The following is a 17,889-nucleotide window of genomic DNA, read 5'->3' on the forward strand; positions in this document are numbered from 1 at the left end:
CCTCCTCCTCTCTGAGTTCAGCAATTCTTCTCATCACCCACGCCGGCAAACTGTGTCTAGTATTTAAGTGTTCTCCTCATCACACACTTACTCTTTTCAGACATGTATTTGTAAAATATAATGACTTGAATAAGTTTTCACTTTTTAAATAGACAAAGGTACTTCTAAATGTATTTCCAAATCTATCTTTAATGAGAAAATGCATACAGCTTACTTGTCCTGAAAGTGAGACTGCAAACAGAATCAATGTTTCAGAAGGTGCAACAATTAGGCTTTCATTCTTCCTACACTCTGAAGCTTTTAAAAAACACATCAGTTTTACCGTGTTAAAACACATTGAACAGAACATTACCACATATTTTTCTAATAGAATAAATTCCTTCCTTCAAGATTAGAGTCTAAAGCTGTGATCTGCAAACCTAACCTGATGAATGCTTTCACTGAAGTTGGCAAAATTTAAAGTATTTCAGGTTTTCACTACTTTATGCAAGAAAAAGGAAACAGCGCAGGATTGCATAGTCTAAGACTGGAACAAAATATGGAGTCATATTATTTCAATTAGATTTTGACATTTAAAATATACCCGTCTTCCCTTTCAAGCTTACATATTTTTAACTGCAAGTTTAAAATGCCTGAAATGAAAACTAGAATGTTTCTCCAAAATACTTCCTGTTTTAAGGTGCTTAAAATACCGAAATAAAAGAGATCAATGATCAGATGCTATCTGATAGTATATAATTTATAGTATTACATTTGTGTCAAAATATCAGAACCATCCTCATCAGATTCCTTCCCTCAGAAAATGACTATTAGGATTTTTTTCTTGAAAAATACATATTGTATACATACTGTATAGTTCTTACCATACATGCTGTACTCCAGATATCAGCAGGTGTACTGTAACCTGCTCCTATTAAAACCTCTATGGATCTATATTGTCTTGTCTGGATGTCTTCTGTGAAGTGCTTATGCTAAAACAGAAAGAATCACATTAATGACGAAAATGAGCAATAAAAAGGCCTGTTCTAAATAGTGAAGACTAGAGAGTTGAATTGATGTAGTTACACTTACCACCCAGCAGGCATTTCCTAGGTCAGCAATTTTAACTCTAATTTTATCTGCATTTCTTGGGTCCAGTGGATTCACCAGTAAGTCAGCAGCACGAGTTTTTGCTAACAAAACAAAAAGCAGAAGAGTATTCAGAACATACTACTCATTCTCCATAAGTGACTTTGTTGAACATTAGGAGAAATTAATGCAACATAAACAGGATTTCTTACCTTGATTTCTAAACATCCTCACAAATACCAAGCGCATTTTTAACTAACTGCCATATACCTATTATTAGAATATGTGGCAGAGTGGCTACGTAAAAAATAAAACATGTTTCTATGACAAAAAATGTTAAAACTCAAACTCCACATGAAAGAAATTCTTTGAACAGTTTGGTTGAGAAAATGAATCCATCACTTCCATTCTTGGTTAAGGTACATGAAGTTTGGCTGCTGTTTTTTGTTGTTGTTGTTGTTGTTTTTAGATCTGCCCCGCTGGAAAAGGAATGATCAAAACATGGCTGATTTCAGAGCATGGGAGACTGTTACCATTTCACAGATAATTCAACGTTGAATCAAAGTTCTCTGAAGGATCTATTTGCACTGAACATGATTCAAAGTAAAATTGCAAAACTACGATCCAATTAATCCAGCAATCTTTATATTCTCCTGAGACACTGGAGATTCAATGCTTGAGGACTCCTGCTTCTTTTTTTTTGGTATTTTTACATACCACCTGCTGACTCCTAATATGTGTGGGAGAGAAAGCAGGTTGTCTTAAATGTGGAAGAAAGAACCAAATATCACAAGTAAGACAAAGCAGAGGAACCATCACTTTCTTCATCTCAAAGCTACAAAAACTCAACCAGAACTGATGGTGAGACATGAAAGAGATATCAGATCTGAAAGGCATCTGGGAATCCAATGGGGATATAATGATCAGTTAAACTTACATAAGTATATTAGAAGAAGAAAATACATTACACATGAGACAAGGAGGAAAAAGAGAAGAAGTCTAGTGATATGAGTTAGGAATCTTGAACTACTGGGACAGCAAGTGCAAATGGGCAATCACTAAATAATGGCCATCTGGAAAAGAAAATGGCAGAACTTACCAGGGAAGAAAAGAAAACACTAAATGGCAGAAGATATAACAGGCAGTGACCTCAACAAAACAGTCCTCTAAAAGAGCTGTAATTGAGCACAAGACTCAAGTTTAAAAAAGCACCAAAACAGCATAAAAGTAAAATACACTGAGAGAGAGTAGTAAGGTTGCATTCCAGCCCTGAAAAGACAGGAACTACTTAAAGTCTTCCCTTAAGACCATGAAGCATAGCACGGTCAAATTTTTTTTTAAACACATGCTTTATTCATAAAATAACAAGAGTCAGTTCAGTAGCCTTGCTATTGCTAAAATAAATCCTTCCCATACATCTTGTTGAAAGTGAAGGACTGCAGTAAATAAAGCAGGAGAATGAAGAGGGAAAAAAAGGCCTCATTAGTAAGACATCTGAAAATAACATTAGAAAGGATTTTGCAACCTCCCATTAACACAGGGAACAGACAAAGGTTAACAGGCAAGTGCCTACGTCCTTGTGTTTTTCTCATGAACTCAGTGAGTTCATGCCTTATATTTTCTGAGAGATGAATGAGACTCCTCGGATTTTGATTTTGATAAATTCTGAGAACTCACAACTAACTGTGAAGTCAAAAAAGCTGTACTTCTTAGCAAGTACTCTTAAAAAGCATCCTATGGTACTCAACCTGAGGGCAAACTTAGTGAGCATTTCTAATTTTCACTTCTAAATGTCCTAGTTTTGTAAAACTGAGAAATAACACCTCCTCTTCTCACAGTCACACCATGACAATATACTTAGTAAACATTCAAACACTAGAATGAGGAGGAAAGTCATGATGAAATTAATAAATCTGTCCCTAGGAGCGTTTGGTCACACAGTATACACTTGACAAAGAATTAAATAAAGGTAAAAACTTGACAAAAAGTCGTTGCTCATCCACTGAATGCAGATCAGCCTGTACACTCGTGAGACCATATTACATAAGAATGTATAGCAATGATACATGAAGACAAGCAAACGAAATCTGCATCCATACATGAAAAGAGCACTAAAGACACAATGGAAAAAGTAGCACCACTTGAAATATTGAATGGCCTGCAACTGTCATACCTTTCTTCATTCTAATGTAGCTTAATTTGTCTCATTATTGTTTAAACCCATGATTGGAGCCATTCAGATGAACAACATTAAGCTTTTTCTCCTTCTGAGGAAGAGGTGAGCTATGGCTGAATTTATGGTCCTTTTACTTTATTTGCACACAAGGATTGTATATTGCTCCTGATGAGGTAACATCAAGGGGGAATGAAGTAGGTTTGTTTCTCCAGCTGTGGAGATAAGCTGCTCTCTTGATGGCAATACCAGCTTTACCCTTTGGAAGCATTAGGATTTTACACATCACCCCAGGAACAGCAGGAGAGGCTTTCTGTCTATAGACTGCCAGCAGTGAAATGGAAGAGGGGGTTCTGGCTAATGGCAAGTTGAGCATGAGCCAGCAGTGCGCCATGGCAGCCCAAAAAGCCGATGATACCCTGTGGTGCAGCAGGCCAGCACTGCCAGCAGGTGAGGGGAGAGCTTGTCCTGCTCTCGCTTTGTGCCCTGCAGCTTCACCTCCTGCACTGGGTGCAGTGTGGGTACCACAACATCAGAGGGACATAAAGCTATCAGACAGCATCCATAGGAGGGATATGAAGATGGGGAAGGGTCTGAGGGCAAGGTGTGAGGAGCGGCTGAGGTCCCTGTGTTTGCTCAGCCCAGAGCAGAGGAGCTGAGGGGAGGCCTGACGGCGGCTGCAGCTCCTCACAGGGAGCGGAGGGGCAGCGCTGAGCTCTGCTCTGTGTGACAGCGACAGGCCCCGAGGGAACGGCATGGAGCTGTGTCAGGGGAGGGGCGGGAAAAGGGGTTAGGGAAAGGTCTGCACCAGAGGGCGGTGGGCACTGAATAGGCTGCCCAGGGCAGTGGGCACTGCGCTGAGCTGTTGGAGTTCAAGGAGTGTTTGGGCACCGCTCTCAGACATAGGGTTTGAATTTTGGGCAGTGCTGTGTGGAGCCAGGAGCTGGACTCGATGATCCCTGTAGGACCCTTCCAGCTCAGGATATTCTATGGATATATGATTCTAAAAGGCTACGAAGCATTAAGGAGCCATTGTTTAAGGGAGAACAGAATATAAGAAGATGGACTGGAAAACTTATTAGCTTGAATCTTGACATTTTGCAGAAATTCCACTCTACTCAATTGTATTTTATTGCATATTTCTCGTCTATTTGCAATTACCTTATATAGATTCTATAATAAACTGTGTGAAACAGTCTTCAAAGTTCTAAAAATGAGGAAATACACTCTACTGTATTTTTCAATACAGCTCTGTTTAAATCCAGTAGCTTCATCCAGGACAACGTTCACACAGGCTCTCTGATTTTCTCTTGAACCATCTCACTTTCTTCTGTTCACTTACAGACTTAGTCTTTCAATATTTTCCCTATTGAAGCTGAAATTCATGTATTTATCTTTTAGCCAATGACACTATAAATAAAACCTAGGAGAGCTATTTAATTCAATGGCAACAATCCTGATGTTAAAAGGAAGCCAGGTTAAACAATCTCACAACACCTCTGGCCTTCAGTCTATGTGAATAAAGTGTACTTTCATATATTACCTTCTTTCTGTCTTTCCTGTGTAGATGACCTGTTAATGCAAGTATTTTACAACAGTAACTTATTTAATATACTTTAGAACAAGTTCTAAAGCAGAAAAAAATCACAGTTTTGCTTTCCTCTTAAAATTTAAGATGGTAGATTTATTTTAACAGAACAAGGTTGCTTTTGTTTTGTGTTCCAAGTTGCATTGATCAAACTCTTACACTGGAATGTATGAATAGGAATCCAATTTACTTAAAGTACGCTTTAACTGACTTTAAGGACACTATTACAATTGTTTCTTAACATAATCTCTGTCTTTCTGTTCTACTCGCTTGATCCTCTCTCCTTTTATTTTTTTAATGTAATCAATGCCCAGCAACATCAATTCAAACAATTCTTTATCTTACATTTCGTAAAGTCGTTAAAAACAAACACATTTGCTTTTCCTTGAAACTTGGTTAGAGGAGGTCAAAGTTAACCAGAAAGTTTTGGGATCAAAATAACTGAAAAGTCTCCTCTTCGTTTGTAGACATCAGCTTTGCTTTTTTCCATAACTCTTCAAAGATAAAACAGTAAATTTTAAATAACCATGACTGAGATTGTGCATTTAGATGATGTAATTGTCAATGAGTAAAATGTTCATTGCAGGCAAAGCCAAGAAGATTAAATCAGTGAGCAATGAAAAAAATGGTTCTCAGTAGTGGGTTGCAGCTGCGACCCAGTCCTACTATGACTAGTCTGACCTCATATCCTATTTTATGCCCAAGTCTGGGCAGCGCCTAGGAAAGCAAGGATTTGGGAAAAATCTGCACACTGCAGAGGAACAGTCTTCAGAGGCTGGCACGTGGGCACCATTTTTACAGTGGGCACCCTTCAGAGTCAAGCAGGGAGCAGGCCAGAACATAAGCAGGTTTGGCACTAACTCAGAAAGTTAAAATATTTAAAACTTCAGCTGAAAGTGAAGCAAAGGCAACATCACAGAATTCTAGTTCTACTGCTCAAAGTAAAGGAAACGGTGCAATGGAGTCCTCCGCTATTACTGAAAGATACTTTCATGCTACTGAAAAATGTGACAGCCTACTCAATAGACTTGGTACTGAATTTTCAAGTGAAAAAAAACATGGCATTTGCATATAAATGTCACTGAACAAAGATAAAACATACATAAGGTTTAATTCCAGCACTCATTCTACAGTAAGACATCACCTACAACTCTGAGAGACTTCAGGCGTGGATGGCACATGCCAGCAAGAGTAATACTTACTTTTTGGCAAATCCCCAGTGCTTGAAGCTGAAACCGTTCTGCTCCTGTCATGAGATGGGCTGCTTTCCTCTCTTTCTGTTACAGTTGATCCTTCAGAAACAGCAGAACCACAAGCTACAGACTCTAGAGCCCCAGAGAACACTGAAGCTGAAAATTCAGAGAACTGCGACTCAGGAATTTTATGACGTCCATTTGGCAATTCACCATTAAACTGTTCATAAGAGCTGCTATAAGAGTAATCACTTTTTGCATTTGGCTCATCAAGATTATATTCTTCTGGATTTGGACATTCTTCCTCTTCGTCATCTTCATCTTCAATCTGTTGTTCCAATAGAAATGGGCCATTCACAATATGGCCATTTGTTTTAGGTGATTCTATCCACTTAGGGTCTGTAGGGTCGTTGCTGACAAGTTCCTGCTCAACATCATCATCTTTTTCAGTGTTTTCTTTCTCTGTATCTTCTTTTTCATCCTGATCTTCTGCTTCACCTGAAAAATTTTAACGAGCAACGTTATACATCAACATAGCATCTCGAAACCAAACATTCACAAATTAATTCTTCAGTAAGTACTTGACTTCCAACACAGCACAGAAGGAACATTCAGAGACTTTAAAATCTAAGTTAAGGCAAGAAAGGGGACTAGTAGGGCTGTTGGAAAAAAAAAATAGCAATGGGAAGTGGTTCAAGATACTGTAACTGAGGAAACAATGCAAGACAAGAATGCATGAAATCTACAAATGCTTTTGAAAGTACTACAAATCTTTAAATCAATCAACGTCAAACAGGGATTCACCATAGAGACAGGAATATTTATAGCTTAAGTAGAACAAAAAAACTCACACACACACACACAGAAATGTATAACATTTCTATCAAAACTGAAATAGTTTATAAGAAAGCAACAGAAACAAGAAAGGAGTTGGACCTTAACAACTATGCTCCAAACCACTTAACTTAAAAAAGAATTTTAACATAAAATGTTGTGAATAAGCTGCAATTATTTTCCCTTCTGAAACAGTAGGTTCGAGGTCAATAAAAGCAGATGACACTAACCATCATCATTTCCAGCTTCTTCATCTACAACATCTTCGAGATCAGCTGTTTTTAGTTTCACCTCTGGGTGGTACTCATCTTCTTGTTCATTTGATGGTACAGCTGAGGTTACATTTTCTTCTATTTTTTTCCTTTCAGCTTCTCGCTCTAGTTCTTCTATTTCCTGCAGGTCGTTTTTCTAACAGCTCTGCTTGCCTCTTCTTGTTTTTTCTTCAGTTTTTTCTTTTGTTTTTGGATATTTTCCCAACCTGAAATAGTAATAAAAACAAACCAAACAAAACCCTGAACAATTCTCCTCAAAGCATCTTACACCAAAAGCATGCAGTATGGCTCCTTTTTATTTGAAAGTACTGGTTAGTAATTAATAAGTAAATAGACTGCTGATTCTATTTTACTTCAAATGAAGTACAACCTAGGGTTATGCGTATCAAATAAAACTATAAAATCTTAGATGGTTGTATATACTTTTGCATTGCTGTGTATTAGACACAAGGACAAAATACAACTGAGATGACACTGTAAAATTCCTATAACCTAAACTAGAACAATAATTTTAATCTAGGTCAGCAGATGATACTATTGTATGTGGAAGATGTTCTGCTATCATATCTATTTATTTACGCATAAACTATACACCATTTCTCTCTCTGTACAACGCAGGTAATGCTCAACAAAAATATGCTGAGAAAAATTACATAAGAAATCCAGGAAGACTGAAAATACTAAAGAATTTGAAATAAGTCCTTTGCTGTTCAGTTATTTCCCTGTGAAAAGAAAGCAGTTTTATTATTTCTGGTCCAAAACATATGATTCACAAAGAACAGATGGTGATCATTAAACATTTTGCATTTTATATAACATAAGGATTAAAAAGTCCAGGTCTAACAACAAAGGAAAAAAAAAACAACAGATTCTTGCTAAGGCTGAAACAATTTATTATATTTTAATTGAATTCTGACTTCTAATTTTACTAGTAGGTAAATTAGCTTAATCCAATTTTCATTCATTGTACAGATATCGCAATAAGATATCCTCATACAATTCAAAAATGAAGTGCAATGAACAACAAGAAGTATTCTTTTCTCAAAGGTTTGTCCATAAATGCCATCATCTTCAAAACAAGTTACATGACAGTCAAAACCAGACAATTAATTCTAACTTCCATGCATGTTGTACTCTGATTTAAATTATATACAGATTCTGAATGCAGAAAGTAGGTTCAGCCTTAGTAGGTTCAACTACTAAACAGCTCTGCTATCAGAGGTTCTTCTACTAGCACATGGCAAAAAGACACTTAAGACCTCATGAAAAAAACTACCTTTTCAGACCTTGCTGATTAAGGCACTGAACTTCTGCAGCTGTCTGCAATGCATGATAGTTGGTGCATGCATGCATTCCTGTCAGGATATAAGCTGAATGGATTATTCTGTGAGGGATTACAATGGCAATGCTTAGCTTTCTTTTATATAGCTATAGCATTTCTAAGAGAATTTCCATCAGAGAAATATTGTGTTTAAAACTGGTCAGGCCAAAGACATTAAAAGAAAAATGTTCTCTGAAACATAAAAGTGTCATTCAAAGGAAGCTTTAAAAAAGTATTAATACTACTAACAGTCTAATAATTACTAATACCTCCAGAAACACAGGAAGTAAGATAGTTGATCTGAATTATATAACAATACTTACAGGCTTTTGCTGTGGAGCTGTACTCACTGCAAAGAAAAAAAAAATTTTCAATACACATTTTTATAAGAATAACTCTACAAATTATATTTAAAATGATTTAAAATCTTATTTTCTGCCAGCATTTTAACTCCTTACAAATGCCTCCTGCCTGGATTTACAGTGTCTCCATTAGACTGTCTGGAATTAGAAGGATTTATCATTAATTTCTGTTCTCTCTGTTGTGGCTAGTGGAGAGTTGATCAAAGTCAGATAGGGGACTCCAAAACAGTCGTGAGTAGACAGAAACCATTAGCTGACTTCAGAGAAGTCACAGATGAAATGCACGCAGTCAGCTGACTGATCAGACGCAAACAGATTTTAAATAGTTCAGGCAGTATCCACACAGATGACTGTTGTGTTGGACTGAACAGGAAAGTCAAATATTCACACTTCCTTCCTTCAGAAGCAGAGTACTCTGATAGGACTGCAGGCATGAAGAAGTGCGGATGGCAAAAAACACTACAGCACAGGGGAAGCTCCTCCAGCATGCACCCTTTCCTACACACGTCCCAGAGAGATACCATCAATGATTGGCTTGCTGCAATTACACAAGTCACCAAGTCACTGTGCAAATGCACAGAACAGTAACAACAACAATATGTCACCCATAGAAACACCATCACCACCACCACAGGTGCAGAAAACTGCATTTGTGTCCCTGAAAGGGCAGTGCTGTCTCAAAGGTTCTTAAATCTGACTATCATCACCTCTAAAAAAATGCAATTATGCAGAACCTATTCTTAAAATGCTGTAACAAAAACACATCTTCAATTCCTGTGTGGAATGCCATGTATTCAATTGCAAACTGCCACGAACAAAGAGTGATAAGAATTCCATCAATATATTCCTTAACGTTTATTTTAATGTCAGGAAGCAATGTTAAGTCTGCTTCCCACACAGGCAACATACAGCCTTTAGCTATATGATTCCCCATTATGTAAAATTCAACACAATATACTAACAATTTATAAGATTTTGCATGTCAACATAAATAATATTGTAAAACAGCACAATCATTGTTAGCTCAACAAAAAAAAATCATATTCATAGACTGAGTCCAAAAAATGATGTTGAAAAGAAAATGCAAAAAGTCTGGAAATAAAGTGCCACCATGGAAATATTTATGATTTAGGCTACAACGACTGATATAGTAGGTATTTGTACTATATCTCTATAATTTTAATCCATATATATTTTTTCTGGTAACATTACAAAAGTTTTAAATGCTTTGTTTCTCCACTGCCTGTAGCTGATGTGTTGGACTACAAAATAAAACAGTGACCGTGCACAAAAAATCTTTCAAAAAGCCATATTTCCTTCTGCGTGTCTTCACTGATAGCTGTGAGCTCCTTCACTTTGGTTCCTCCTAGCTAAACATATAGTGTGCAGTTCCTCCCATCTAAGATCTTGGCAAGCTTAACAAAGTATTTCACGTGCAGTGCTGGGAAGAAGGGCTTATTGTGTATTCATTCAAGTACAATAAATGCTGTTTTCAAGAATGAAAAGCTATGGACTGCAAGACTTGTCACTACATCTTGAGAATAAGTTACAACTGGCGAAAAGACAGATAATTTCAAAAGAACACTGATGATACTGTAATAGAACCAGACACAAAAGTTAGATGTGACTACTAATTACTGCCAGTATTAAAGATGCAAGTCATTGCAGCTTGCAGGGTGGGACTGTGTTCCAATAAATCAGGCATTCCAAAAACCTGAACATGAAAAACTGAGAAGAAAACATTCCTTTTTAGCTCTCCAGAGTATGAACAAGAGTTCAGTGGACATACTTTTCTTTTAGTGCGATTATTTAAAATGTTCATATGCATTAAAAAAAGCATTGTTAGCATTAATTTACAGAAACAAATTTACTACATTGCATTTAAACATACTGTCATACCTGCTGAGCCAGAAGGAGGAGGAGCTCCAGCTTTCTGCCATTCAGTAGCTTCAGCAGCCATTCTACGAACGTAGGCATCGTCCACACACATCAGAATGTTTTCTGGCTTAATATCCGTATGAATGATCTTGCACTTGCTGTGTAGATAATCCAGACCTTGAAGAACCTAATTGAAAAATGAATTTTATTTTTGTTTCCTGTTAGCCAGAACAAGCTAAATGTGTTTGTTAGCATAGAAAAAGAAGTTCAACCTATTGCCTACAGTCCATACGTGACCTAATATACTCAGCTCATAAACTCAGTTCTAGAGACATTGACAAGTTAGACACTGGCAGGCTGAACTGTTTTAATGACAGCAACCTGATCTCAGACTTCCAATTCCCAACCATTCTTCAGCTGATCTGCACATGTGTAAAAAAACTTGACAGATTCTCCTTTGGAAAAGAAGGCAATAAGGGGAACAGTGGATGAAATCCTAACTGTAATTTTCCTTACAACTGCAACAGTAATTCAGCTTTTAACATGACCAAGATATCTCATACGGAACTGTCTACCTGTATTTGTTACCTGTATTTTTCCTCTAGTCCTTCATATTCTTTGCAGACTGAATTTTGCAAGCTCAAACAAAACTTGCATATCCAAATTCTTGAAAATGTCTTCTGGGACTAAAGTAAAAACATAATGACAAAGCTTTCTCTGATTCTGACTAGCACAGAAATACAACAGTTTTTAGAAGTATGTTTTAGAAGTGGTTTTAGAAGTATGTTAGGTGAGACTTAGGTATAAACTGTGGAATGTCAATTACCCCAATTAATTAGTACAGGGTAACGAAAGGGGGTAAAAACCAAACTATTGCTATAGTAAGCTTCATAAATACTGTAAAAAATACATCAGCAAGAAAAACAAAGAAACCGAAACCTAGGTGACCCCACTTAAAAGACTTATTTCAGTTTTTATAGAATGTTCTGCAGCAGGAAATAGACCTCCAGACTCCTGAGCTTCAACTACAGGAACACTGTGCCATTCTAGGTATTTTATAAGTAAACTAGCACAGGGCTAACATCCGTGCTCTGATGATCCCTGAAAACATAACTGGCAAAGGTGAGCCTTAAAAACAAAGCATGTTGGTTCTAAATAGTAGTAACAGAATACAAAGACATCAGCCCACCACTCAGTACTGAGCTAGTACCAGACTGGCATGTTCATCCTGCATGCCTGGGAGCTCAGATAAGAGAATAGTAGTTGCATGTGTTTGATGTTTACACTCAGGCTAATGCATCCTAGAAATATCTCAAGTGCTTTGCTTTGCCTTCTCCTGTGCTGGAGCTAGCCTCAAACAGCAACCTTCTGAAAAGCCTTCTATCATGAGCATGTAAAAGCTCACTTGAGTAAGGCTCAAAATCAGTGTGAATTGTGCATCTAAAAACTGCTGTGTTCTTTATAATCTGGATTCTTCGTGCAAATTCAACATACGCTTGAGTACGTGCCAAGTCAATCAAAATAACATAGAGTGTATCACAAATTGAGAAATGCGAAAGGAAGACTGGCTACCAGTGAGCGGCTGGAAAATCTAGAAAAGATCCCCTTAGCAATAGCAACACAAAGATTGAGCTCAATAACCTCTTCCTTCCGTCACTAGAGATGACAACAACAATCAAATATGTGTAAACTGAAGCCAAGATAAAAAATTCAGCACACAGAAAGGCAAAAACATTCAGAAGAAGTACTGTTCCACTGTGATGTGCAGAGACGGCATTAATAAGAAACTAGATTGCTGTTACCCACTTTAGCAAGATGGCTTTTCCCCTGTTCAAGTAACAATTTTAGGGGGACAGTTTTATCTTTCATTTTGACTGAGTATTATTTTTTAGAAAAACAGATAATAGACTATTTTATCTAAAATTACCAGCAGTCCCACGACTGGGCTCTGGGCAGCCTGGTCTAGAGGCTGGTGACCCTGCCCATGGCAGGGGGATTTAAGCTAGGTGATCTTTGAGGTCCTTTTCAACGCAGGCCCTTCTATGATTCTCTGATTTACCACAAGGACCACTAGGATTTCATAATGAGAAATGATGCTCTTAGCAACCGTAAAATGTAGATCAGACTGCTTTATCCTAAAAATACTATACCACCATACTAGTAATAAAATGCATGCTGCATGTACTTTTTTTGCATCATAGTCTGAGATGATGGACAATAGGGAAAACAATTCTCCTTTTTATTTATTTCTCCACTGAAAAAAAAAAATTATGTGCACAATGTATTGCAACTCTGAAAAATTAGAACAGGTCCTGTTATTGCAAATGCAAATTACAAAACTGTATTTTCTCCCTTGTAAAAGTCACACGGTTAGTTTCATATCAAGAAATACAACCATCGTTTGCAGTAACTAATTAAGAATCCCTTTTTTTTTTTTCTTTCTTTTGCATTCCGGGAGCTACATCATACTGACACATTAAACAGACTACTTGCTCTACCACAGGTGAAAAGCAAAAGTGAAAATTTTCATTGCTCCAATACACAATGCTAGTTTTAATAAATACAGTTTCAGTACATGATGCTTTCAAAATAGACTGATGCTATATATTTTAGAACTCAAGAATTAAGTAAATGCACACTTCTAACTTCTACCTTCACTACACAAAAGAAACTGTGGCAACCAGCCCTTTTTTCAATTCTACAGGGGCATCTCTTGCATGACATTTCATATAACTCTGCCCCAAGGGAAGAAGTACTGCTTAAAATTGAAATGAGTATGAGATTCTTATTAAGAAACTCAGCTCTCAGCTGCATTTTAAACCAACCCTTAATTTCACCACAATGCTCAAAAATACTAAGAAAGTGGGGAAAAAATTCCCAATCGTAATATAAAAAATTCTTTTTCATTATACCATTCAGCTATAATACTTTTTGAAACAAAACGGTTTATTTTACTGAGCACCACTGCAATAACTGAACTGTTTCATATTCAAGTTTTATAAATAAGCTTTTAGAATATGCATGGCACTGGTTTTCTGATTGCATCTGGAAGGAGAACATGTCCTTCAAAACCTCTCCATCGTGCTTCCCATATAATTCCATTCCTAAGGCAGCTCCTTGCTAACCCCACTTCTCACTGGGTTTTGGTTACCATCCCTGAAGGCCACACTTCAAATTCTCCTTTGCAAGGTTACAGGCAAAGCCATGTGAAGCTGTGTTCAGAAGTTCCCAGCTTCCTTCCAAAAAGAGATTGTTTTTAGCTTGGATCCATCCAGTGGTCTGGTTTACACTCTGATTCTGCAAACAGCCATTGTAATGTACGTAAATCATAGCAGGGAGTTCCAAAAACTGGTTTGTTGCTAAAGGCAGTGTATAAAGAAAGTACACTGTAAATTCCCATACTTTGGCCAGCCTCCAGGACAATGGTGCAACCATAGTGAAAACATTCCAAACAAAAAAATGACAATGCTTACGGGAAACCATGGATATTTATAGACATGTACTAATACAAACAGACACATTCCCGTTCCACAGCAGACAGCTCTGTTCAGCTGGAGCACTGCATCAGTTCAGCTCCTTATTTTGGGTATGTGAGCCACCTGGCTGCATAGAAATTACTGGACCTACAATTTCAACTACTTACTAACAGCTGCATCAGAGCAATCAGTTAATTCCGATCAAAAAGCTGATAGGCTGAGATTCATCAGATGGCATACAATAAAGATTTTGAAGAAATAACTATTTCAATAGACAGGTTATTAATACAACAGGAGTAATGTTGCTGAAAGACAATACAAATTATTTAAATGGCAATCTGAAAATATTTATGTATTGGCTAAGTATTAACTGCACATGGATTAATAGTGTATACAAAATCACAGATTTTTTTCATGATTTTTTTCATGTTGAGACAATACCTCTCTTTAGCTCTCAGCAATTTGGTTTCCACAATACAGCAAGAGAACATATTTTGAAAGAACATTTCCCTATAAGTTGTCCTGGCTTCATCTGGTTAGGTCTCTGACTCGACAAGAACTTAAAAATAGGTAAATAATAATTTTCAAATAACAGTTTTTTCCTTTAGAATCAGGTTTTTTTCAGAGACAGATAAGCTAATTAAGAAGCATATCATGCTGATGGTTTTGTCGACCAAAACTGCAATTGAATACAAAAAATCTATGGATAAGACCCATTGTTTCAGCTTTTTATTCACCAAAACAGTACTGAAAACTCCCTTATCAGTGGGATATCTTGATAAAAATAATACAATATGCAGAAATGCAGGCTACCCAATAAGAGATTCCTACAAACCCCCAGCTCCCTGGGGTTACCAATAAAATTATCTTATCAATAATTAATAAGAATTAATCTGAAATGTCACCATTCTAACCTTCAAAATGTTAACAATGGTGGAAAAAGTTAATTAAAACATTAGCAAATCTTACCTGTCGAATTATACTTTTAACACAACGGATGGGAAGGCCTTGATAATTGGACTTGATTATCCATTTTAGGAGATGGTGTCCAAGTACTTCAAAGACCATACAAACATCTGGGACTTAATTAAGGACAATTTCCAAACAAACTTGTTAATAACATGAACCACAAACGTTTGCCTGTTGGTTAAAGCAATCACCATCATGTAATCACAGTTCACTCCAACTGATCAAAACACGGTTACTACATTTCAATAATATATAAACAGGAAAAAAGAACCATGCCCAAATAGACCAATTTAAAATAAAACATTTTAATGGTGCAATTCTTGTCCTTTCTTCCCAAAGGTAAAACAGTGTTAGGGTGAGTAATTAAATTGCTAAATAAGTAATAGATTTTTGTTTTCTTTGAAATAGTTCAAAGTACTGATTTGTCCTATCATCTCTAATTTCTAATAAATTTTAAAAGACAGAATAGAAGATTTTAACAACAGCAGACTACAGCTGTAGTGTTTTAGAAAAAGAACTATTCTAAACATCTTTCTGATTAGGTTCAATTGAGAAACACTTGAAAATAAAGACTGAAATAGTAAGACAATGGATCTCTTACTTCATACAGTTTTAACTGCAAAGAATAATGGCAATCACCAAAGAACTCAGGAACAAAAGAAAAACAAATATGCAAAAACAACAATGCCAGAAAGTTTAATTTGATTCAGGATCTTTCCAATAGCAGATAATCAGTGAAGTGTATTGGAAGAGAGCAAGATGTAGACACTTTCAGTGATTTATGGTTCAGAAACCTCCTGAGTTAGAAATTCTATGTTTCATACATCTGAGTAGACTATTTTCTTATTGAGAAAATATTCTAATATTCCAAGTAATAGTAAATAGCAAGAAATTATATACTACACCAACTTAATCTTCAGGTATTCATGCTCTGAGAATAACCTTAACATTGCTGGAACATGGAAAGAATGTTAAAATCTTAACTACACAATCCCATAACTTTGCACAGAATAATGACAGAAAATGAATGAATTAATGGTTACTTCAGGAAAATCTCAGTGGATGGAAATCAGATCCTCTCTATCTCAGAGACCATTCACAGGGAAACACACTGTTAGGTGAGAAATCTTACCTGACTTACCAAAGTTTTAATACCTAGTATCTTAATGATGATCTTAGTGTCACTGTCTTGAGTTAAAATGATGCATACCTTGTCTATGGGTCTACCATTTACATTCTTCTCAAGCATCTACCCATATGAATAAAGCTATGTGAAGCTGAGAGGCAAGGAAGGACAGGATACAGAGAAAGGAGATGCAAGGAGAATGGGAGAGGCAAGCAAAGAGAGGGAGAGCTACAGGAGGAATGACATCTACCTGAGAAAAATTGCAGCCTTGAGGACTCTGATAAACTCAAGGCATGCTCAGTACTGGGGAGGAAAGTGGGATGACAGAAAGACATGCAGAAGACTCAGTGTTTACTAGAGACATGTTAAAATGTGACTGCTGTCTGATTCATAGTCATGACCTGAAGAATGTTAACTGTGAGCCAGTGTGTCTACAAACAGTGAGGAAAGCTGTGCACTAATTATCAGGAATCCAGCCTTGTGAGCTCTGGGATCATCCCACGACATCAAGTGCCTGACATATGAGTGTGTCCAAGTAGTCCTCCAGAAAAAAGAAACCCAAAGCCCACACTGTACACACATCCCTTATGAAATGTTCTTTGAAGCAAAGTCTGGGGAACGTTTGAAAGAGGGAAACTTAGCAGAATAGGGAAAACAAGAGAGAACAAACGTAACATGTATCAGCTGACAGCTTTAAGTACTTAAAACTGTTATTTCTTGATTAAAATCTTACATGCAACTATCTATTTATCTACAAACATACTACAGGATTATTTAGAAATCTGATGAGGCTTACAGACTAGTTAAAACAAAGGACAAAATTCTGGTACCAACACAGAGCACTTCTGGATGTATCTCAGATGTTTTTGTGTAAGCAGCATTAAGGCCCTACGGCATTTAATTAGTGCTGTTTATTCTTTGAAGATAAATTTATTACAATTACAGAATCACAGAATTATTGTAATACATGATTATTTCCTTCTTTACTTTCTCACTTGTCTATCCAAACACTTGTTTCATTGTGTGATTATCAGAACCTGTGGTTAAAAAATGTTCAATCATTTATTAAGGTTCTAATAAACATCCAGTGTAAATAAAATTAATGATCTACACTTACTGAAAACATTACAGTGCCCCACGTTCAGAAATTGTTATTTCCTGAATAAAATATATATAATTGTAGTATTTTTAAAACGTACAAGTAGCTAACAAAAATTATCAGTCTAGCGTAGCATAGCATACGTTGTCAAAATCCACACGTTGATAAACATGTCTTACAGCTCCTAAGAGAAGGGTGATTGTTTCCAGACACACAGCCCAGGACAATGGCTCTGCATATTCACAGCCCTGTGCCACAGCGTTCTTTACAAGCTTCCCCGTTTGGAATTTTCATTACATTTTGTGGTGTTGGCCACCTGAAGGATTCACCCATCTCTCCCCTGTCTTTCTTTGACTTCTGAAGGCATTCCGAAACCAACAATCAAACATCTGTGATGCATACGTTGTTTTAATTTACAGTCAAAGAACAGATATTTAGTGATTTTCCCAAGGGACGCCGGAAACAAATATTGTCTGTCTCCCAGCCTGTTCATCCCAATAATACTAACATAGCATTAATAGCCTTTTTTT

The 17,889-nt window shown here is 36.7% G+C and overlaps 1 protein-coding gene across 1 annotated transcript in view; it reads right to left on the reverse strand.

The window, feature by feature from the left end:
* SRPK2 (SRSF protein kinase 2) overlaps nucleotides 1–16,383 on the reverse strand; it is a 32,127-nt gene extending 15,744 nt beyond the window's left edge. Inside the window, 9 exon segments of the mRNA XM_010728766.2 lie at nucleotides 864–971; nucleotides 1,072–1,172; nucleotides 6,032–6,520; nucleotides 7,087–7,255; nucleotides 7,257–7,334; nucleotides 8,773–8,798; nucleotides 10,711–10,876; nucleotides 15,135–15,247; nucleotides 16,290–16,383. Of these exon segments, the coding sequence (XP_010727068.1) occupies nucleotides 864–971; nucleotides 1,072–1,172; nucleotides 6,032–6,520; nucleotides 7,087–7,255; nucleotides 7,257–7,334; nucleotides 8,773–8,798; nucleotides 10,711–10,876; nucleotides 15,135–15,247; nucleotides 16,290–16,383 (1,344 nt within the window).
* Between the last annotated feature and the right edge of the window lie 1,506 nt (nucleotides 16,384–17,889).

This window comes from Meleagris gallopavo, chromosome 1 (assembly GCF_000146605.3).
Source record: "Meleagris gallopavo isolate NT-WF06-2002-E0010 breed Aviagen turkey brand Nicholas breeding stock chromosome 1, Turkey_5.1, whole genome shotgun sequence".
Lineage (NCBI taxonomy): Eukaryota > Metazoa > Chordata > Aves > Galliformes > Phasianidae > Meleagris > Meleagris gallopavo.